At 48.9% G+C, this 23,751-nt stretch overlaps 2 protein-coding genes across 6 annotated transcripts in view; both read left to right on the top strand.

Moving 5' to 3' along the window:
- Window positions 1-23,751, top strand: part of SMARCA4 (SWI/SNF related BAF chromatin remodeling complex subunit ATPase 4) — a 533,682-nt gene that overhangs the window by 361,579 nt on the left and 148,352 nt on the right. For all 5 annotated transcript variants that reach the window (XM_085600653.1, XM_085600652.1, XM_085600651.1 and 2 more), the window contains exon 29: window positions 13,512-13,798. In XM_085600653.1, the coding sequence (XP_085456779.1) occupies window positions 13,512-13,798 (287 nt within the window). The remainder of the gene's footprint in view (window positions 1-13,511; window positions 13,799-23,751) is intronic.
- LOC146833047 (uncharacterized) overlaps window positions 1-23,751 on the top strand; it is a 140,153-nt gene that overhangs the window by 38,055 nt on the left and 78,347 nt on the right. The gene's annotated exons all lie outside the window — the stretch shown is intronic.

Below are 23,751 nucleotides of genomic sequence, written 5' to 3'. Positions count from 1 at the left end.
CTCTCGAAGCGGCACTTTTCTCCATCCCGTACATCGGCACCGGCCTTCGGGCCCTCCTCGACTCCGGTCCCGGCCGATGGAAAGGACTCCGTTCAAAAAGTGCCCAAAATGTGGGTCTAAATTTCCCCACACCGACCTCCATCAGGTGTGTAATCTTTGCCTCTCTCCAGAACACGAGGCCAGAGACTGCCCCGCCTGTAAGTCTTTTCGATCGAAGAAAACCATCCGGGATCGAAAAGCTCGCCGCACCATGACGCACTCATCGTCTGCAGCTCCACCGGACATCTTCGGAGACGGCGCCGAAGCTTCGGGGCAAACACACACCGAGCAGGAAGAAGACGTCGTCAGCGCTTCCGAGGCCGACGACTCCGACGTGGAGGACATCACACCGGCGCAGCGGGCCGTGAGTACTGTGCCCCCTCCCACCCCCGCGCCCAAAACCAAAGAGACTCAGGTTACTCCCTCGCCTGCCGGCCTGGGCAAAACCAAGACCAAAGCTTCGATCACCCCACCTTCGGGCCCGGTGTCGAAGCCTCCAAAGTCTCACGGCAGCTCGGTATCGAGCCAGCCGACGCCCGGTGCCGAAAAACAGCATCCGGCACCGAAGAAAGCAATACCCAGCTCGACTCCGAAGCCACCGGTGCCGAAGCCTGGACTCTCGGTGCCGACCAAACACAAATCTGTCGGCACCGACGCTCCGGCGCCGAAAACTCCTTCGACGCCGAAAAAACAGGAGGCCCCAAAAAAGCATGGCGCACACAAACCATCGAAGCCCTCGGTTCCGAAATCACCGGTGCCGACGGACGATTCGGCGCCATTGGCTCTGTTTACACCAGACCCTTTACAAAAGACTCTGTCCAAAGATCCAAAGACTGGGCTATTGACTTTAATTATCAAGAAAAGACGCCTTGATACTCCGGCTCCTCCTCCACCACCCAAACGGAAGGACTCTGCTACTTCTCCCCTCAGAGTGCCCTCCCCACTACCACCTCCCCTACCTCCTCCACCTCCTCCACCCCCTCCCCCTCCCAGGGCTCCGCCACCTTTACCTCACTACTCTCCGGCCCCGTCCCCAGATCCGGATGACGGGGACCCGGACAATTATCCGGCGGACGCCCCAATGGATCCCACTCCACCAGGGACCCCAGACCCATGGGAGGATTACAATAACCCTGATGTACCCGATATTCCTCAGGACGACCTATACCCATCCAGGCCGTCTCCTCCAGAGGACTCCTTAGGGTTCCATCATTTAGTGCAGAGAGCAGCACACTACCATGGGGTGGACATGCACACTGAACCAGTGGAAGACGACTTCTTACTGGATACATTCGACATACAGGACAAATCCACTTCTATCTTACCCATGCTTAAGGGTGTCACCAAGCATGCCGCAGAGGTGTTCAAAGACCCTGTCAGGGCCAGGGTACTAAACCCTAGAATAGAGAAAAAGTATAAGGCGGCACCCACAGACCCTGCATACATTAAGGGCCCTGCTTTCTTAGATTCCCTAGTTGTCTCTACAGCTAGAAAGCGGGCTAACTCCCAGTCCTCAGGAGAAGCCCCACCGCCAGACAAGGAATCCAAACTCCTAGACGCGTCTGGCAAGCGCACCGCCTCTCAAGCTGCAAACATGTGGCGCATTGCAAACACACAAGCGCTACTTGCGCGCTAATGCAGAGCACACTACGATGAACTTGAGGCTCTTATGCAGCACCTCCCCGAGAAACACAAGCGTAGAGCTCATGAGCTAATACAGGAGGGTAAACTCATTACAAACACCTCCATTAAGTGTGCCCTCGATGCAGCCGACACTGCTTCTAAAGCCATAAATACCAGTGTCCTGCTTCGTCGCCATGCCTGGCTCAGGATCTCAGGGTTTAAGCCTGAAGTCCAGGCGTCCATACTCAATCACCCCTTTGACCAACAAACTCTCTTTGGGCCCAAGGTAGACGAAGCGTTGGAAAAGATGAAAAAGGACACAGACACAGCAAAGTCTATGGGGGCACTCCAAACACAAGCCTCTAAACGTTCCTTTCGACGCTCCTCCTTTCGTGGCACAGGCAGAGGCTTCTCCACCGATAGCACCTCTACCTCCTACAAATCCCCTCCTCAAAATACCTTTTCAAAGGGCAACCAAAGGGGTGGTTACAGAGGCAACAACAATAAGGGCAGGGGCAAAACTAACAACACCCGTTCTGCCACCCCGCCCACACAATGACTTCCCTCCGCTCCCCCCAGACCATTCCACTCCGGTCGGGGGCAGACTACAAAACTTTATCCACGCATGGGAGTCCATAACATCGGACAAATGGGTGACCCAAATCATTCGGTCAGGGTACTGTCTCGAGCTAACATCTACCCCACCCAATATCCCACCAAGGCACCGCCCAATGTCTCAAGAACATTCCACACTGCTCAAACAGGAGGTACTCTCCCTCCTCCAAAAACACGCTATAGAGCAGGTCCCCATCAATCAGCAAAATCTAGGGGTTTACTCCCTATATTTCCTAATACCAAAGAAAGACGGGACCCTCAGGCCCATTCTGGACCTCCGGCCTCTAAATGCCTACATACATTCAGACCATTTCCATATGGTCACCCTACAACAAGTCCTCCCGCTCCTCTGTCAGGGAGACTTTCTCACAACCGTGGATCTGAAAGACGCATACTTTCACATTCCAATACACCCCTCTCACAGGAAATACCTCAGGTTCGTGGTGGACGGGCAACATTACCAATTCACGGTTCTCCCCTTCGGGGTCACCACCACACCACGGGTGTTTACCAAATGCCTAGCGGTAGTAGCAGCACACCTCAGACGTCAACACATTCACGTCTTCCCTTACTTAGACGACTGGCTGATAAAAGCCGCGTCTTACCACCAATGCGTGCAGCATACAAACAGCACCATCCAACTGCTCCACCAGCTAGGCTTCACGGTGAACTACCAAAAGTCCCACCTCATACCATCTCACACAAAGCAATATCTCGGGGCCACTATAGACACCTCCAAAGGTATTGCCTATCCAAACTCATCCAGAATCACAAGCATTCAAGCCTTACGTAAAACATTCCTTCCCCAACACTCTCTTCCAGCAAGAGTGTTCATGAAGCTCATAGGAATGATGGCGTCTTGCATCTTTATAGTGCCCCATGCAAGACTACACATGCGTCCACCTCAAGAGTGCCTAGCACAACAGTGGAACCAGGCCCAGGGTCAGCTAACGGATCTGGTGTTGGTGGACGGCCGCACACATCACTCTCTGCAGTGGTGGAACACCACAAACCTTTCCAAAGGGCGGCCGTTCCTGGACCCGGTTCCTCAGGTGATTCTAACAGCGGACGCATCGCTCTCCGGCTGGGGAGCGCACCTCCTACACCTCACAATGCAAGGTCTATGGACGCCGCAGCAAAAATTGCTCCACATCAACCATCTGGAGCTCTTGGCGATCTTTCTAGCCCTAAAATCTTTCCAAAAACAGATTTCGGGCAAAGCAGTCCTCATTCGCACAGACAACATGACTGCAATGTATTATATCCAAAAACAGGGGGGGACACACTCTCCCCAGCTCTCCCGCTTAGCCCAGAGCATATGGAGATGGGCAATTCCCCAAAACATCTTTCTCCTGGCACAACACGTTCCAGGCGTACAAAACACCATGGCAGATCTGCTCAGCAGACAAACGCAACAACTACACGAATGGGAACTGCATCCACAAGTTCTTCAGCCATTCTTCCAACAGTGGGGGCATCCTCAGATAGACCTCTTCGCCACCCACGAAAACAAAAAATGCCCAAGCTTCGCCGCCAGATACCCACACCCATTGTCCAAGGGCAATGCGATATGGATGAACTGGTCAGGCAGATTTGCATACGCCTTTCCACCTCTCCCACTAATTCCATTAGTGGTCAGGAAGCTACAACAGCACTCCCTCACACTCATTCTGGTACCTCCGACGTGGGCCAGGCAGCCGTGGTACACCACGCTACTACAACTATCAGTGGTACCACATCAAAAACTACACCTATCCCCATGCCTCCTAACCCAGAACCATGGAGAAATCAGGCACCCGGACCCAGCTCAGCTCAACCTGGCGATCTGGCTCCTGAAATCCTAGAATTCGGATACCTTAACCTTCCCCCTGATTGCATGAACATCATCATGGAAGCCAGCCTTCCTACCACTAGAGCATGTTATGCCGCAAAGTGGAAAAGATTTGTTATTTACTGCCGTAACAATACAATCAACCCTTTAGATGCATCCATACAGCACATCATTGTGAGAAAGTGCCATCTTTCTTGCATGGTATGCCCCCACTTTTTGCTAAATTGCTGAATGTACTTCGATTGAGTGTACCCTGGGTTCCTGCCAATCAGGTGCCCAGGGCCTATGTTCCTTCCTTAAACCACACAAACTCCCAATTGGCAAACCCTAGCCACATGTCAGCCCCTAGTAAATGGTACCCTAGGTACCCAGGGCCTTGTGACCAGGGAAGGCCTCTAAGGGCTGCAGCACTCATTGTGCCACCCTCAGAGGCCCTGTACCCTTACACACACACACTGCCCTTGCAGGCTGAGTGTCTGGGTGCAGGACAAAACAAAGAGTCGACATGGCACCCATCACTGTGTACCATGCCCATCACCTACACTGCCAAGGCATATGTCAGCCACCACTCTAGCTGGGTGCATTACGCCTATGGTGTGGGCACAGGAGCAGGAGCCCTGTGCCCCTACAGTACCCGGGTCCATTCCTGGGCACTGTAAGTGCAGTGCTGTCATTTAAGAATACATGGTGCTGAGAGCTTGTCAAACACGAGCTCCACAGCACCATATTGGCAACACTGAAGCCTGGGAAGTTTGGTATCAAACTTCTCAGCACATTGAACCCACACTGATGCCAGTGTAGGATTTAATGTACTAAGCACCCCAGAGGGCATCTTAGAAGATGCCCCCTTACAGCTAACTTACAATCCACGTCTGCTCTGAGGCTGCCCAGGCTGCCACACAGCAGACACGTTGCTGGACCCCTGGGTGGGAGAGCCCCTGCTCTCCCGGGCCTGCAACAATGCACATCCTGGGAGAGGTGAGAAATCTCCTCCCCCAGGATGAGCAAAGGGAAGCTTCAAAGGCATGCCGCCATTTGGAGTTTCCCCAGGCCACTGCAACCCCCCACTCTGGCGGGAAGCTTGGCCGGAAACCCCATACAAGGACAGGGGATGTGCCAGCCTGCCCACCCCACCCCTCAGGTGGGGGAGGCGAGGTGAAGCACATCTCCGGGCTCTCGCCATCTTGAAGATGGGAGGCCCTACCCTATCAGGATTAGGCTACTGCCCCCCTCCCACAGGAGAGAGGCAGGATAGGGGGTGTACCCACCCCAGGACAAGGACCCATTGGTCCCTGGCCTTCACCTACCTGTAACGCCCCTAAATCTAGTATTTAGGGGCACCCTGAACCTTCCTTCCTTAGATTCCAGATAGAAAACGACAAGAAGAGCAAGAAGAACAAAGACCTGCCCTGCAGCTGCTAAAAAGAGAAGAAGACACCAACTGCTTTGGCCCCAGCCCTACCGGCCTGTCGACTCTCGAACCTGCACCAGCGCGGCATCCCTCGTGGCCAGCAACCTCACCAACCCCGGAGGACCTGGCTACCTTTTAGCTCTAAGCCCCTGGGACTCCCACGAGTAGAGGCTCTACTCAAGAAACCTATTTGCTATCCCTGGCACCAGCCCGGGACCGCGGACCCAACACACTCTGCACCAGCCAAGCCTGGCCAGTGCCGGACTGTGACCCAGAGTCCGGCACCCAAGGACCCCCCTCGACATCCCGGAAGAAGCCTGCAGCCTCAGAACCAAGTGCCACCCCAGCCGCAATCAACCAGAGGGTAAGATTCCCGACGTCAAAAGGCACCCCTGCACCCGGCGCCCTGCGACCCCCTGTGCCCAATCCCGGGGTACCCACCTAACCTACAACTACCCAACTTACCTCTCGAAGTGGTGGTGGCACCTGAAACATCCTCGTCCCCGAGCCTGCAGCCTCTTTCCAAACCGGAACATTCCCATTGATTTCCATTGAGCGCCCTAAGGCTCAAAAGCACCCTGCACCCAGCCGCCCGAGTGGCCCTGGCAGTGCCCTCTCTACACTAACCTACTTCCCCACTTGCCCTGAGTAAGTGACCAGGAGCCCAGCTCCCACAGCCGCGTGGCTTGCCAGACAGCAGCCACCAACCAAGGCCCCCCTATCCCTCATAGGATAACATTGGGCCCAACTCTCTCTGCACCCGGCCGTCCTGAAACCGCTGAGGGTGAACCAACTGTACCTACCTGACACTGGGGGACCCCTGAGTCCATGCCCGTAATTTCAACACTACCAGTCGAGTACTTACCCTTAAACCGCTAACTTCATTTTCCTCATAGGGTAACATTGACTGGCTTTTTCTTCAAAAATCTTCTAAGTGTGAACTTTTCAAAACTGCAAAAATTCACCAAAAATCAGCCAAGTGACAAAAACGAATTTACTCACCTGCTCCTAGGTGAGCTCCCAGTGCTGGATCTTGGTGCCCAGCCCTGACTCTGAAAAGTGTCCACAAGTATACTTACCTCTAACTCATTTTTCCCCCATAGGAAACCATTGTCTGCTTTTCTGTGAAATTTCTTCTGTCTACTTTTGCAAATTTGAAATATTCTTTTAAAATCGTACCATTTCTGCAAACGAAATTACTTACCTGCTTTTGATAAGGACCCCAGTCCTGGGTCTAGGCACCCAGTCCTGGATTACTAAAGTAACGATAAAGTACTCTACCTGTAATTTGAATTTCTTGCCATAGAGATCCATTGAATGTTTTCTGTGAAATATTTTCTAAGTGCTAACTTTTGAAATAGCTAAATATTATTTAAAAATCATTACAGTTATCAAGTCGACTTTCATCACTTGATTCTGCATACTGACCCCAGGCTGGTTCTAGGAGCCAGACCTGGAATTCCAAAAGTAATCTGAAAAGTAATTTATTACAAATAACCTGAATTTACCATTGAGCTCAATGCATTGTTATGTTTAGGAAATAGGATTGTTTATTGCAACCAACTGTGATTGTTTACACAAATTTATTGCTTAAAACAAAAGTATTTATATTCAACCTCTCATTCTGAGAAAGTATATTTTTACCCCCTTTGTGGTTCTAAAAATAAAACAAGCATATATTTTATATATACAAATCATTGGCCTAGAGTTCAGTTATTGAGTGTGTGAAACCATTTGCTGACTGAGTGTGTACAATAAATGCTTTACACTGTCCTCTGGTACTGCCTTACTGCTCGACCAAGCTACCACTTTTGAGAGTAAGGTCATACCTAACTTTGACCTCTATCAGCCTCTGGGGGACTGTGGACTCTGTACACCCTGTACCTATTAGGGAACAGTATATACAGAGCCACTTTCTCACAATCATATGCTATCTGCTCCATCTTCACAGGTGTAACCTGGCATATTCATCCATACGCCTACACCTAGCAGCGATCGCTGCTTATCTACAAAACAGACAGCATTTATCTCTCTTCAGAGTGCCCGCTATTAAAGCCTTCATGGAAGGCCTTAAACGAGTAATTCCTCCCAGGGCACCACCTTCCCCTGTATGGAATCTAAATTTAGTTCTTACACGACTAATGGGTCCGCCCTTCGAACCAATGCATAAATGCGAGCTACAGTTTCTCACCTGGAAAACAGCTTTTCTCGTAGCTATCACTTCCCTTAGAAGGGTTGGTGAAATACAAGCGTTCACTATACAGGAACCCTTCATACAAATACATCACAGCAAGGTCATACTTCGCACAAATCCGAAGTTCCTGCCCAAGGTCATTTCCCCCTTCCATCTCAATCAATCGGTGGAATTACCTGTCTTCTTCTCGCAACCTCAATCTGTTGCAGAAAGAGCCTTACACACACTCGATGTAAAAAGGGCCTTGCTATACTACATACAAAGAACGCAACCCTTCAGGAAGACTAAACAATTGTTCGTCTCCTTCTCTCCACCACATAAAGGCAACCCCATTTCTAAATCGGGGATAGCTAGGTGGATTGTAAAATGCATACAGATTTGCTACCAAAAGGCTAAAAGAACATTATCTGTTCCACCTAAAGCCCACTCTACAAGAAAGTTAGGGGCTTCTATGGCCTTTCTAGGGAATATACCCTTAGATGACATCTGCAAAGCAGCCACATGGTCTACACCGCACACCTTCACAAAACATTATGTGTAGATGTGCATTCCAAGCAGCAAGCTAGAGTGGGCCAGGCTGTACTAAAGACACTATTTCAAACCACTGCAACGGATACCGGTGGTCGCCGCTAGGGTTGGGTACTGCTATATAATCTATGCTAAGTGTACAATCTGCAGCTCATATGCCTCGAACGGAATATGCTACTTACCAGTATGCATCTGTTCTTGGCATGTAGAGCTGCAGAGTTGTACACGCCCACCCGCCTCCCCGGCTACCTGTATCTGTTCCAGTACATCTTATTTAGATACTACACACATGGGTTTCTCACTGTGATTACCAAGCTCCATCATTTCCCTGTTGGCGAAAAACAATCTGAGGATGGAGCCGAAGCCCATGCGCAGTACGGACCGAAGGAGGAGTCACCAAACTCGTGACTTCCAAAGACTGTCCAAGAAGAAAAACAAACTGCAAACATCCGGGCCCAACACCAGATGGCGATCTATGCTAAGTGTACAACTCTGCAGCTCTACATGCCAAGAACAGATGCATACTGGTAAGTAGCATATTCCTTTCCACATCCCCAGTCATCAAAAGATTCCTGTAAGGTTCCAAGAGGATTGCACCCCCAAGGAAGGCTCCAGCCTCAATGTGGAGCTTAAACACAGTTCTAACACAGCTAATGACCGAACCGTTCGAACCCATGCACCAAGCAGAACTGATAGACTGCCTTATTAATAGCTATAACATCTTTACAGAGAGTAAGTGAACTGCAGGCATTAACTTTTGATAAACTATACATGCAAATCTACAAGGTTATCCTAAGGACTAACCCTCAATTCCTACCTAGGTAGTAAGCAAATTCCACATTAATCAAAGCAATAAGCCAGCAGTTTTCTTCAAAAACCCACAAACGCAACTAGAAAAAGCCTTCATACCCTGAATGTAAGAAGGGCTTAACTATCCTATCTACAGGAGGAGAAAAGACAATTCCATAACAGGAATCAATTGTTAGTCTCTTGTGAGAAAGTGGCTCTGTATATACTGTTCCCTAATAGGTACAGGGTGTACAGAGTCCACAGTCCCCCAGAGGCTGATAGAGGTCAAAGTTAGGTATGACCTTACTCTCAAAAGTGGTAGCTTGGTCGAGCAGTAAGGCAGTACCAGAGGACAGTGTAAAGCATTTATTGTACACACTCAGTCAGCAAATGGTTTCACACACTTAATAACTGAACTCTAGGCCAATGGTTTATATATATAAAATATATGCTTGTTTTATTTTTAGAACCACAAAGGGGGTAAAAATATACTTTCTCAGAATGAGAGGTTGAATATAAATACTTTTGTCTTAAGCAATAAATTTGTGTAAACCGTCACAGTTGGTTGCAATAAACAATCCTATTTCCTAAACATAACAATGCATTGAGCTCAATGGTAAATTCAGGTTATTTGTAATAAATTACTTTTAAGATTACTTTTGGAATTCCAGGTCTGGCTCCTAGAACCAGCCTTGGGTCAGTATTCAGAATCAAGTGATGAAAGTCGACTTAATAACTGTAATGATTTTTAAATAATATTTAGCTATTTCAAAAGTTAGCACTTAAAAAATATTTCAAAGAAAACATTCAATGGATCTCTATGGCAAGAAATTCAAATTGCAGGTAGAGTACTTTATCGTTACTTTAGTAATCCAAGACTGGGTACCTAGACCCAGGTCTGGGGTCCTTATCAAAAACAGGTAAGTAATTTCGTTTGCAGAAATGGTACGATTTTAAAAGAATATTTCAAATTTGCAAAAATAGACACAGAAGAAATTTCACAGAAAAGCAGACAATGGTTTCCTATGGGAGAAAAATGAGTTAGAGGTAAGTATAGTTGTGAACACTTTTCAGGGTCAGGGCTGGGCACCAAGATCCAGCACTGGGAGCTCACCTAGGAGCAGGTGAGTAAATTCGTTTTTGTCACTTGGCTGATTTTTGGTGAATTTTTGCAGTTTTGAAAAGTTCACACTTAGAAGATTTTTGAAGAAAAAGCCAGTCAATGTTACCCTATGAGGAAAATGAAGTTAGCGGTTTAAGGGTAAGTACTCGACTGGTAGTGTTGAAATTCCGGGCATGGACTCAGGGGTCCCCCAGTGTCAGGTAGGTACAGTTGGTTCACCCTCAGCGGTTTCAGGACGGCCGGGTGCAGAGAGAGTTAGGCCCAATGTTATCTTATGAGGGATAGGGGGGCCTTGGTTGGTGGCTGCTGTCTGGCAAGCCACGCGGCTGTGGGAGCTGGGTTCCTGGTCACTTACTCAGGGCAAGTGGGGAAGTAGGTTAGTGTAGAGAGGGCACTGCCAGGGCCACTCGGGCGGCTGGGTGCAGGGTGCTTTTGAGCCTTCGGGCGCTCAATGGAAATCAATGGGAATGTTCCGGTTTGGAAAAAGGCTGCAGGCACGGGGACGAGGATGTTTCAGGTGCCACCACCACTTCGAGAGGTAAGTTGGGTAGTTGTAGGTTAGGTGGGTACCCCGGGATTGGGCACAGGGGGCCGCAGGGCGCCGGGTGCAAGGGTGCCTTTTGACGTCGGGAATCTTACCCTCTGGTTGATCGCGGTTGGGGTGGCACTTGGTTCTGAGGCTGCAGGCTTCTTCCGGGATGTCGAGGGGGGGTCCTTGGGTGCCGGACTCGGGGTCACAGTCGCCGTGGGGTCGTCCTCAGGGTCTTTGTCCACTCCGGCACTGGCCAGGCTTGGCTGGTGCAGTGTGTTGGGTCCGCGGTTCCGGGCTGCTGCCAGGGGTTAAAAATAGGTTTCTTGAGTAGAGCCTCTACTCATGGGAGTCCCAGGGGCTTAGAGCCAACAGGTAGCCAGGTCCTCCGGGGTTGGTGAGGTTGCTGGCCACGAGAGATGCCGCGCTGGTGCAGGTTCGAGAGTCGACAGGCCGGTAGGGCTGGGGCCAAAGCAGTTGGTGTCTTCTTCTCTTTTTAGCAGCTGCAGGGCAGGTCCTTGTTCTTCTTGCTCTTCTTGTAGTTTTCTCTCTGGAATCTGTCGAAGGAAGGTTCAGGGTGCCCCTAAATACTAGATTTAGGGGCGTTACAGGTAGGTGAAGGCCAGGGACAAATGGGTCCTTGTCCTGGGGTGGGTACACCCCCTATCCTGCCTCTTTCCTGTGGGAGGGGGGCAGAAGCCTAATCCTGATAGGGTAGGGCCCCCCATCCTCAAGATGGCGATAGCCCGGAGATGTGCTTCACCTCGCCTCCCCCACCTGAGGGGTGGGGTGGGCAGGCTGGCACATTCCCTGTCCTTGTATGGGGTTTCCGGCCAAGCTTCCCTCCAGAGTGGGGGGTTGCAGAGGCCTGGGGAATCTCCAAGAGGCGGCATGCCTTTGAAGCTTCCTTTGGCTCATCCTGGGGGAGGAGATTTATCACCTCACCCAGGACGTGCATTGTTGCAGGCCCGGGAGAGCAGGGGCTCTCCCACCCAGGGGTCCAGCAACGTGTCTGCTGTGTGGCAGCCTGGGCAGCCTCAGAGCAGACGTGGATTGCAGGTTAGCTGTAAGGGGGCATCTCTAAGATGCCCTCTGGGGTGCTTAGTACATTAAATCCCACACTGGCATCAGTGCGGGTTTAATGTGCTGAGAAGTTTGAGACCAAACTTCCCAGTCTTCAGTGTTGCCATTATGGTGCTGTGGAGCTCGTGTTTGACGAGCTCTCAGCACCATGTACTTGTAAATGGCAGCACTGTACTTACAGTGCCCAGGAATGGACCTGGGTACTGTAGGGGCACAGGGCTCCTGCTCCTGTGCCCACACCATAGGCATAAGGCACCCAGCCAGAGGGGTGGCTGACATATGCCTTGGCAGTGTAGGTGATGGGCATGGCACACAGAGATGTGTGCCATGTCGACTCTTTGTTTTGTCCTGTGCCCAGACACTCAGCCTTCAAAGGCAGTGTGTGTGTGTAAGGGTACAGGGCCTCTAAGGGTGGCACAATGAGTGCTGCAGCCCTTAGAGGCCTTCCCTGGTCACAAGGCCCTGGGTACCTAGGGTACCATTTACTAGGGGCTGACATGTGGCCAGGGTTTGTCAATTTGGAGTTTGTATTTTAGGGAAGGAACACAGGCCCTGGGCACCTGATTGGCAGGAGCCCAGGGCACAACAAGGAAAAGTGCATCAGCTATTAGGCAAAAAAGGGGGAGGGTTACTGCAACAGAAACCCACTTTCTCACATCTCTCACTCCAATTATCAACAATGAAACACCTGTGACAAAGGGGACAGTTGCACGTTGGATTGTAGAAGCAATTCAATTATGCTATTCCTCAGCAGGAAAAACTCTAAACCCCTGGCCGTAAGCCCACTTAAGGAAAAAAGCGGAACCCTGGCCTTTATGGCCAATGTGCCAGTAGACACTATAAGTGCAGCGGCAAGCATTGCTGCATGGATATACAGGTGACACTGGAAGCTCAGGTAGGACAAAAGGTACTCCAACACCTGTTACAAGTTATTCCTCATCTTACCACAACCACCCCAAGGAGGGGGAACCGCTACATAATCTAATGCACAGCATGTGAATCCAGAAAAGGATTCATGCTGCAAAACTAAATCGTTACTTACCAGTAGAAGTAGTTTTGCAGCTTGAATAGTTTTCTTGATTCACATACAACCACCCACCTCCCCTCAGAGGAGGAATGCAAACAGGTGGGAGAAAAGATCTCGTAAATGAAAAACAAAGAAGTAAAGACAAGAACATTTTAGAGATACTGTATTTTACAAAGGAAGGAAAAGGGGGAAAAATAATCCAAAGATGGCTACCACAAACACAAACTTCCGGGACGCCATCTGATGTCACACAAGGGATGGACCTAGCACCAAATGGTGGTCGGCGACGGCCCACAGAAAAAAACCAGACAATTCTGGACCCAACCACTGGATGGCGGAATAATGCACAGCAGGTGAATCCAGATAAACTCTTCAAGCTGCAAAACTACTCGAACTGGTAAGTAGCCATTTCATTTCTTTTATATCTAGTAACCTTTGCCCAGTCCCCAACTTGCTCAGAATGGATTTCTTTTTTTCTCTTCAAAAACTAGCCACAAGATGTCATTGCATCTTGCAAGTCTGTACTTGAACCTCTGTTAAATAGACCAGTGAGTAACATGTGTTGCACATTTTGTTAACCATCAGTACCTGGCATACTTAGTCAGTTTTTCTTGTTGGTCAAGGGGAAAGGGGTAGTCTGATTTCCTTGATGTTCCTCGCATCTCTTGCTGGCTGCAGGACTGTCTGAAGGTTTTTTTGTTCTTTTTTCCCCTCACCAGGCCATTGAAGAAGGCACTCTGGAGGAAATTGAGGAGGAAGTGCGTCAAAAGAAGACCACCACCACCCGGAAGCGCAAGCGGGATATCGACCCTACCTCCTCCACCCCCACACCTACCCCGACCCCCATCATGAGCAGCACCAGCAGCAGACACCGCGAAAAGGATGATGATGTCAAGAAACAGCGGAAGCGTGGCCGGCCCCCTTCCGAAAAGCTCACACCCAACCCACCCAGCCTCACCCGGAAAATGAAGAAGATAGTGGATGCTGTGATTAGGTACAAAGACAGGTGAGGGTACAAACCGGATATTTAACTACACCCAGTCCTGCTATACCCAGCAGATCTTAGTTTTTCTTTTATTCTTGTATATGATCATGGTGCTGCCAGTTTCACTTATTGTTCCAGGAGCTTTGAGAGTAGATGTGGGGTGGGTGGTGTATCCCTTGTTCCCAAACATTGACTAAAATATATACTTTCTTCAACAGTACAAAGGTGTTAGGATTTTGTCATGATTTTTTCGTGTGAATATGGTCTTTCAGACCCTAGATATTCAGCACAGGAGTGGTTTTTGGGCATCATTTAAAAGGTACATGCTGAATGAAGAACCTAGTTTGGAGTGTTTTCATGAATTTGAGTTGGTTTAGTATTGTGAATAAACAGCTAAAGAAATTCTGGGACGATACACTAGATGGCAGGATATTGCTCAGCTTGTGGATGTATAACATGCCAGACTCAAAACATTTCCTATATGCAGGTAAGTGTTTTTTTGTCTGGATAGTCTGTTGGAGTAAGTGTAGATGGGTGTTGAGGAGGGAAACCCTGAAAGCGACAACCTGCTGCATCCTTTGTTGGCCTTAGGGATACAAGAGACAATCAGCTTTCCAGCACTGATCTCTTTTATAGATTCACATGCCTTGTTGAATAAATATTTCTTGTTGTAGCGTTTGGAATCCAAATGATGTGGAATACTAAGCATGTTTTGGCAATTTAAGAAGATTTCAATGCAGCATAACTGCCTTTCTTTGCAGAACTACTTTGTGTTAAATCTATTGTCCGTGTGCATGGTGTAAGGTTTGAATTTGTTAGGCAAAACGGTTCATCAAAGTCATGCATGGCTGATATCATGCATGTATACACAATACGTTGCCAGGCTCCCTTCTGATGTCTTCCCTTTCAGAGGAGGCCTGGCAATTCCAGTTGGACTGTTTCTGTTGAAGCAGCAGTTTGAGTTTGGACTGTTGCTGTCGGAGCCAGACAGATTTACATGCGGCTGGTCTGTCTGGAGTGAAAATGCGACCAGACGAATAGCACTGGCTGAGACTGATGTAAGCATTGCTGCTATCATGTTTCTGTTTTCCTCAATGTGATGCCCCAATTGCGGCTGGTATGCCAGGACATGGGCCCCGCGATTGTGGTGGCACGTCTCAAAATATACCTTCATCATAGTCTCAAAATATACCTTCATCATAGGCTGCAGAGGCACCTTTTTATTGCCTCTCGACAAAGGAATTGCACAATACTACCGCTTCATTGTCCCTCATAGTATCCTAAATAGGAAGATGTGGGCCGCCAGGTTATATCTTGTGAGTTTGTGCAGAGCCCACTGTTCTCAGTCTAATTTGACCACTTCAGACAGGAATTTCCTTTTTCAATTGGGGACGCTTGATTGCTAGGCGAATGTATTAGTCTAGTAGCTGGACCAGGTTGTCATTGATGCAGGTGTGCCAGTGTTGCTTTCCTGACAGCTTTGAGGACAGTCCTGTGCTGGATGCATTGGTGTTACAATATTCAGTTCCAACTTGACCCTTGAGTGTGCACAATTGCTTGTTGATCACTGAGATTCTTCCTGCTTAAAGAATATAAGACTAGGAATGTAATCACCAGGTAGCAAGGTGTATGATGCCAACATGGAGGGCCAGCGTGAAATAATTTGCTCCTGTTGTAGTCTGGTTGTTGAAAATATGTCTACATTACTGGAGTGTGAAGGCATTCATTCTTTAGTGGCTTCTTTGACTTCAGTTTCTGAAACACTCTGTTTGCATTATTATCCTCTCAGCTCAGTCAGTGGTATGCATCCACTGCAGGGGCCTGTGTTCGACCTCTTGTTCAAATCCCGGCAGGTCCACTCAGCCTTTCATCCATCTGAGGTCGATAAAATGAGTACCATTGAGTTGGGTAACAATAAACATTTGTTATTCAGCGCCTTGAGACCCATGGGTGATAAATGCGCTTCACAAATACACCTGTTATGCTATGGCGTGTTCCCTATATAACAGGATATCTTTCTTAAATATGGATAAGGAGAACAGGGTCACTGAGAAATATAGCCAAAACTTTGTTAGTCTGGAGCTCCCTCCATTAGGTAAGCCAGTTATACCTACATTTGGTTTCTCCTGAGGCATGGATTTGCATCATCTCACTAAACCATCTTTTCTATATTGGAACCTCCAGGTTGTACACAGCTAATCTGTGAATGTGCTTTTTAGCAACATAGCTGTTGGGATAAGCTATGTGAGACAGTAAGAAGGTAATGTCCATCATAAGTTTTAATCTTCTTAGGATAGCTCAACTTTCAGTTCATCTGCTTTAAAGATCTGAGACTGACATGCCTCATCCTAAGCCATCGCCCATTCTCGCCAACCAGTCCAGAAGCCCAAAACCGGTATCAGGTCCTGATTGAATGTAACAAAACCATTGACTTAAAAGAATGAAAAAAACGATTAGCGGAATGCTAGAATTAATCTCAGCCACTGGTAATTACTCCTAGATGCTTTTCATTCCATTTATGTGTTTTGCTAACTTTGCCACTACAGACTGACTGCAGAGTGTGATGTTGGCAACATAAAAACACTGGTAAATAGAATTGGTAATTACAATGAACAGCTGAGAAAGTGCCATCTTTCTTGCATGGTATGCCCCCACTTTTTGCTGAATTGCTGAATGTACTTTGACTGAGTGTGCCCTGGACTCCTGCCAATCAGGTGCCCAGGGCCTATGTTCCTTCCCTAAAATACACCAAACCCAAATTGGCAAACCCTGGCCACATGTCAGTCCCTAGTAAATGGTACCCTAGGTACCCAGGGCCTTGTGACCAGGGAAGGCCTCTAAGGGCTGCAGCACTCATTGTGCCACCCTTAGAGGCCCTGTACCCTTACACACACACACACACTGCCTTTGCAGGCTGGGTGTCTGGGTGCAAGACAAAACAAAGTCGACATGGCACACATCCCTGTGTGCCATGCCCATCACCTACACTGCCCTGGCATACATCAGCCACCCCTCTAGCTGGGTGCCTTATGCCAATGGTGTGGGCACAGGAGCAGGAGCCCTGTGCCCCTACAGTACCCAGGTCCATTCCTGAGCACTGTAAGTGCAGTGCTGCCATTTAAGAGTACATGGTGCTGAGAGCTCGTCAAACACGAACTCCACAGCACCATAATGGCAACACTGAAGACTGAGAAGTTTGGTATCAAACTTCTCAGCACATTAAACCCACACTGATGCCAGTGTGGGATTTAATGTACCAAGCACCCCAGAGGGCATCTTAGAGATGCCCCCTTAAACCTAACCTACAATCCACGTCTGCTCTGAGGCTGCCACACAGCAGACATGTTGCTGAACCCCTGGGCGGGAGAGCCCCTGCTCTCCTGGGCCTGCAACAATGCACATCCTGGGCGAGGTGCTAAATCTCCTCCCCCAGGATGGGCAGGGGGAAGCTTCAAAGGCATTCCGCCTCTGTGAGCTTCCCCAGGCCACTGCAACCCCCCACTCTGGCGGGAAGCTTGGCCAGAAACCCCAAATAAGGACCGGGGATGTGCCAGCCTGCCAACCCCACCCCTCAGGTGGGGGAGGCGAGGTGAAGCACATCTCCGGGCGGTTGCCATCTTGAAGATGTGAGGCTCTACCCAATCAGGACTAGGCTACTGTCCCCACCCCAGGACAGGGACCCATTGGTCCCTGCCCTTTACCTACCTGTAACACCCCTAAATCTAGTATTTAGGGGCACCCTGAACCTTCCTTCCTCCGATTCCAGGTTCCAAAATACAGAGAAGAGCAAGAAGAAAGAAGCCCTGCCCTGCAGCTGCTAAGAGGAGGAAGACACCAACTGCTTTGGCCCCAGCCCTACCGGCCTGTCGACCGTCGAAACTGCTCCTGCTACAACCCGGCATCTCTTTTGGCCAGCAACCTCACAACCCCCCTTTTGGCTCTAAGCCCTGGGACTCCCATGAGTAGAGGCTCTACTCAAAATCTACTTCTAATCCCTGGCATTAGCCCGGAACCGCTAACCCTTCACACTCTGCACCCGCCATGCCTGGCCTGTGCCGGAATGAACAAAGACCACGAGGGCAACCCCAAGGCGACTGTGACCTCGAGTCCCGCACCCAAGGATTTCCCTCGACACTCCTGAAGACGCCTGCAGCCTCAGAACCGGGTGCCCCCCCCAACCGCGATCAACAGAGGGTAAGATTTCCCAACACCAAAAGGCACCCCTGCACCCGGCGCCCCGTGGCTCCCTGTGCCCAATCCCGGGGTACATACCTATCCTCCAACTACCCAACTTACCTCTCGAAGTGGTGGTGGCACCTGAAGAAACTTCATCCCCGAGCTTGCAGTCTTTTTTTAAGCCGGAGCTTTCCCATTGAAACCAATTGAGCCGCCGAAGGCTCAAAAGCACCCTGCACCCAGCCGCCCGAGTGGCCCTGGCAGTGCAACCTCTACACCTATCTACTTCCCCATTTGCCCTGAGCAAGTGACCAGGAGCCCAGCTCCCACAGCCGCGTGGCCTGCTAGTCAGCAGCCACCAACCAAGGCCCCCCTGGCTTGCCTCCCATAGGATAACATTGGGCCTAACTCTCTCTGCACCCACCTGCCCCTGTGCCGCTGAGGGTGTAACAACTGTACCTACCTGACCCTGGGAGACCCCTGAGTCTATGCCCGGAAGCTTAACTCTGCCAGTCGAGTACTTGCCTTTAAACCAATAACTCAATTTTCTCCGTAGGGTAACATTGACTGGCTTTTCCTGAAATTTCTTCTAAGTGTGGACTTTTCAAAACTTAAAATATTCACTAAAAATCAGGCGAGTATCGAAAATACTCACCTGAGCTCCCAGTGCTGGATCTTGGTACCCAGCACTGAAAAATATTCACAACCGTACTTACCAGTAACCCAATTTTCTTCCATAGGAAACGATTGACTGTTTTTCTGTGAAATTTGTTCTAAGAGTCGATTTCTGCAAACTTTAAATATTCTTTAAAAATCGTATTAATTGTTAAAATGTAATTACTTATCTGTTTTGGATAATGGTCCCAGCACAGAGTCTAGACACCCAGTACTGGATTACAAAAGTAACGAGAACATACTATACCTGCAACTTGAATTTTCTCCCATAGGGAATCATTGACTGTTTTCTATGAAATATTTTCTAAGTGTCAACTTTTAAAATAGCAAAATATTGTCTAAAAATCATAACAGTGACTAAGTCGACTTTCATCACTTGATTCTAAGTACTGTCCCAGGACTGAATCTAGGATCCAGTCCTGGAATCCCAAAAGTAATCCTAAAATTAATCTATTACAAATAACTTGAAACTAAATAAATCTCCTCCCCCAGGATGAGCCAAGGGAAGCTTCAAAGGCATGCCGCCTCTTGGAGATTCCCCAGGCCTCTGCAACCCCCCACTCTGGAGGGAAGCTGACCGGAAACCCCATACAAGGACAGGGAATGTGCCAGCCTGCCCACCCCACCCCTCAGGTGGGGGAGGCGAGGTGAAGCACATCTCCGGGCTATCGCCATCTTGAAGATGGGGGGCCCTACCCTATCAGGATTAGGCTACTGCCCCCCTCCCACAGGAGAGAGGCAGGATAGGGGGTGTACCCACCCCAGGACAAGGACCCATTGGTCCCTGTCCTTCACCTACCTGTAACGCCCCTAAATCTAGTATTTAGGGGCACCCTGAACCTTCCTTCCTCAGATTCCAGATAGAAAACTACAAGAAGAGCAAGAAGAACAAGGACCTGCCCTGCAGCTGCTAAAAAGAGAAGAAGACACCAACTGCTTTGGCCCCAGCCCTACCGGCCTGTCGACTCTCGAACCTTGACCAGCGCGGCATCTCTCGTGGCCAGCAACCTCACCAACCCCGGAGGACCTTGCTACCTTTTGGCTCTAAGCCCCTGGGACTCCCATGAGTAGAGGCTCTACTCAAGAAACCTATTTTTAACCCCTGGCAGCAGCCCGGAACCGCGGACCCAACCCACTCTGCACCAGCCAAGCCTGGCCAGTGCCGGAGTGGACAAAGACCCTGAGGACGACCCCACGGCGACTGTGACCCCGAGTCCGGCACCCAAGGACCCCCCTCGATATCCCGGAAGAAGCCTGCAGCCTCAGAACAGAATGCCACCCCAACCGCGATCAACAAGAGGGTAAGATTTCCGACATCAAAAGGCACCCCTGCACCCGGCGCCCTGCGGCCCCCTGTGCCCAATCCCGGGGTACCCACCTAACCTACAACTACCCAACTTACCTCTCGAAGTGGTGGTGGCACCTGAAGCATCCTCGTCCCCGAGCTTGCAGCCTTTTTCCAAACCGGAACATTCCCATTGATTTCCATTGAGCGCCCGAAGGCTCAAAAGCACCCTGCACCCAGCCGCCCGAGTGGCCCTGGCAGTGCACTCTCTACACTAACTTACTTCCCCACTTGCCCTGAGTAAGTGACCAGGAGCCCAGCTCCCACAGCCGCGTGGCTTGCCAGACAGCAGCCACCAACCAAGGCCCCCCTATCCCTCATAGGATAACATTGGGCCTAACTCTCTCTGCACCCGGCCGTCCTGAAACCGCTGAGGGTGAACCAACTGTACCTACCTGACACTGGGGGACCCCTGAGTCTATGCCCGGAATTTCAACTCTGCCAGTCGAGTACTTACCCTTAAACCGCTAACTTCATTTTCCTCACAGGGTAACATTGACTGGCTTTTTCTTCAAAAATCTTCTAAGTGTGAACTTTTCAAAACTGCAAATATTCACCAAAAATCAGCCAAGTGACAAAAACGAATTTACTCACCTGCTCCTAGGTGAGCTCCCAGTGCTGGATCTTGGTGCCCAGCCCTGACTCTGAAAAGTGTCCACAACTATACTTACCTCTAACTCATTTTTCTCCCATAGGAAACCATTGTCTGCTTTTCTGTGAAATTTCTTCTAAGTGTCTATTTTTGCAAATTTGAAATATTCTTTTAAAATCGTACCATTTCTGCAAACGAAATTACTTACCTGTTTTTGATAAGGACCCCAGTCCTGGGTCTAGGTACCCAGTCCTGGATTACTAAAGTAACGATAAAGTACTTTACCTGCAATTTGAATTTCTTGCCATAGAGATCCATTGAATGTTTTCTTTGAAATATTTTCTAAGTGCTAACTTTTGAAATAGCTAAATATTATTTAAAAATCATTACAGTTATTAAGTCGACTTTCATCACTTGATTCTGAATACTGACCCTGAGCTGGATCTAGGAGCCAGACCTGGAATTCCAAAAGTAATCTGAAATGCAATTTATTACAAATAACCTGAATTTACCATTGAGCTCAATGCATTGTTATGTTTAGGAAATAGGATTGTTTATTGCAACCAACTGTAACTGTTTACAAAAATGTATTGCTTAAGACAAAAGTATTTATATTCAACCTCTCATTCTGAGAAAGTATATTTTTATCCCCTTTGTGGTTCTAAAAATAAAACAAGCATATATTTTATATATATAAACCATTGGCCTAGAGTTCAGTTATTGAGTGTGTGAAACCATTTGCTGACTGAGTGTGTACAATAAATGCTTTACACTGTCCTCTGGTACTGCCTTACTGCTCAACCAAGCTACCACTTTTGAGAGTAAGGTCATACCTAACTTTGACCTCTATCAGCCTCTGGGGGACTGTGGACTCTGTACACCCTGTACCTATTAGGGAACAGTATATACAGAGCCACTTTCTCACACCAAGTGACTAGCGGTAGTGGCGGCACACCTCAGAAGACAGCACATCCACGTCTTCCCATATTTGGACGACTGGCTGATAAAAGCCACGTCCTACAACCAATGTGTACACCACACCGCCACTACAATCCAACTACTTCACCAACTAGGCTTCACGGTGAACCACCAAAAGTCCCAGCTAACACCATCCCACATAAAGCAATACCTTGGTGCCACCATAGACACCTCAAAAGCCATAGCCTACCCCAATCCTGCCAGGATTGCAAGCATTCAGGCTTTGCGTCAAAGATTCATACCTCAACACTCCCTTCCAGCAAGAGTGTTTATGCAACTGATAGGGATGATGGCCTCTTGCATTTTCATAGTACCTCATGCAAGACTCCAGATGCCTCCACTCCAAGAGTGCTTAGCGCGCCAATGGAACCAGGCCCAGGGGCAACTGACAGATCTGGTGTTGGTGGACGGTCGTACCCATCGCTCTCTGCAGTGGTGGAACACCACAAATCTCCAGAAGTCGACCGTTCCTGGACCCGGTTCCACAAATAATACTAACAACAGACGCATCGTTCTCCGGCTGGGGAGCTCATCTATTACACCTCACAGTGCAGGGCACATGGACGCCGCAACAAAAGTTACTCCATATCAACCATCTGGAGTTACTGGCAATCTTTCTAGCCCTAAAATCCTTTCAAAGACAGATTTTAGGCAAGGCAGTCCTCATTCGCACAGACAACATGACGGCCATGTATTACATTCAAAAACAAGGCGGCACACACTCTCCACAGCTCTCTCAACTAGACCAGAGCATATGGAGATGGGCAATTCCACACAAAATCTTTCTCCTGGCCCAGCATGTACCAGGAGTCCAAAACACCATGGCAGATCTGCTCAGCAGACAGACGCAGCAGATCCACGAGTGGGAACTTCACCCGCAGGTTCTTCACCCGTTTCAAATGTGGGGGCATCCGCAGATAGACCTCTTCGCCACCCTCGAAAACAAAAAATGCCCAAACTTCTCCGCCAGATACCCACACCCATTGTCCAAAGGCAATGCGATATGGATGAACTGGTCAGACAAATTTGAGTACGCCTTTCCACCTCTCCCACTAATTCCATTAGTGGTGCGAAAGCTACAACAGCATTCCCTCACACTGATCCTAGTAGCTCCAACATGGGCCAGACAACCGTGGTACACCACACTGCTGGAACTCTCGGTAGTACCACACCAAAAGCTACACCTCTCACCATGCCTCTTAACCCAGAACCATGGAGAGATCAGGCACCCGGACCCAGCTCAGCTCAACCTTGCGATCTGGCTCCTGAAATCCTAGAATTTGAATACCTAAACCTTCCCCCTGACTGTATGAACGTCATCAGAGAAGCTAGACGCCCTACCACTAGAGCCTGCTACGCTGCCAAGTGGAAAAGATTTGTTGTTTATTGCCATAACAACACAATCAATCCTCTAGACGTGTCTATACAACACATCATATGCTACTTACTCCACCTACAAAGGTGTAATCTAGCATATACCTCCATTCGGCCACACCTCGCAGCAATTGCAGCTTACCTACAAAACAGGCAGCACCTATCACTCTTCAGAGTGCCTGCCATTAAAGCCTTCATGGAAGACCTAAAACGAATAATTCCCCCCAGAGTACCACCCTCACCTGTGTGGAACTTAAATATAGTTCTCACAAGGCTAATGGGACCGCCCTTCGAACCTTTGCATAAATGCAAACTGCAATTTCTTACATGGAAAACAGCTTTTCTTGTAGCCATCACTTCCCTTAGAAGGGTCAGTGAGATACAAGCACTTACCATACAAGAACATTTTCTCCAAATGGACCAGAACAAGGTTGTTCTCCGTACCAACCCAAAATTCCTACCTAAAGTCATTTCCCCTTTTCATCTAAACCAATCGGTAGAATTACCGGTATTTTTCTCGCAACCTCAAACTGTTGCAGAAAGGGCTCTACACACGCTAGATGTCAAACGAGCCTTACTTTACTATATCCAAAGAACACAACCTTTCAGAAAGACCAAACAACTATTTGTCTCTTTCTCTCCACCACACAAGGGCAACCCCATCTCAAAATCAGGGATAGCTAGGTGGATTGTAAAATGCATCCAGATTTGCTACCACAAAGCAAAATGAGCGCTATCCGTTCCCCCTAAAGCCCATTCTACACGAAAGATAGGGGATTCTATGGCTTTTCTAGGGAACATCCCATTAGATGATATCTGCAAAGCAGCTACATG

Source organism: Triturus cristatus, chromosome 4_2 (assembly GCF_964204655.1).
Source record: "Triturus cristatus chromosome 4_2, aTriCri1.1, whole genome shotgun sequence".
NCBI lineage: Eukaryota > Metazoa > Chordata > Amphibia > Caudata > Salamandridae > Triturus > Triturus cristatus.
This window is presented reverse-complemented; position numbering and strand designations above follow the sequence as displayed.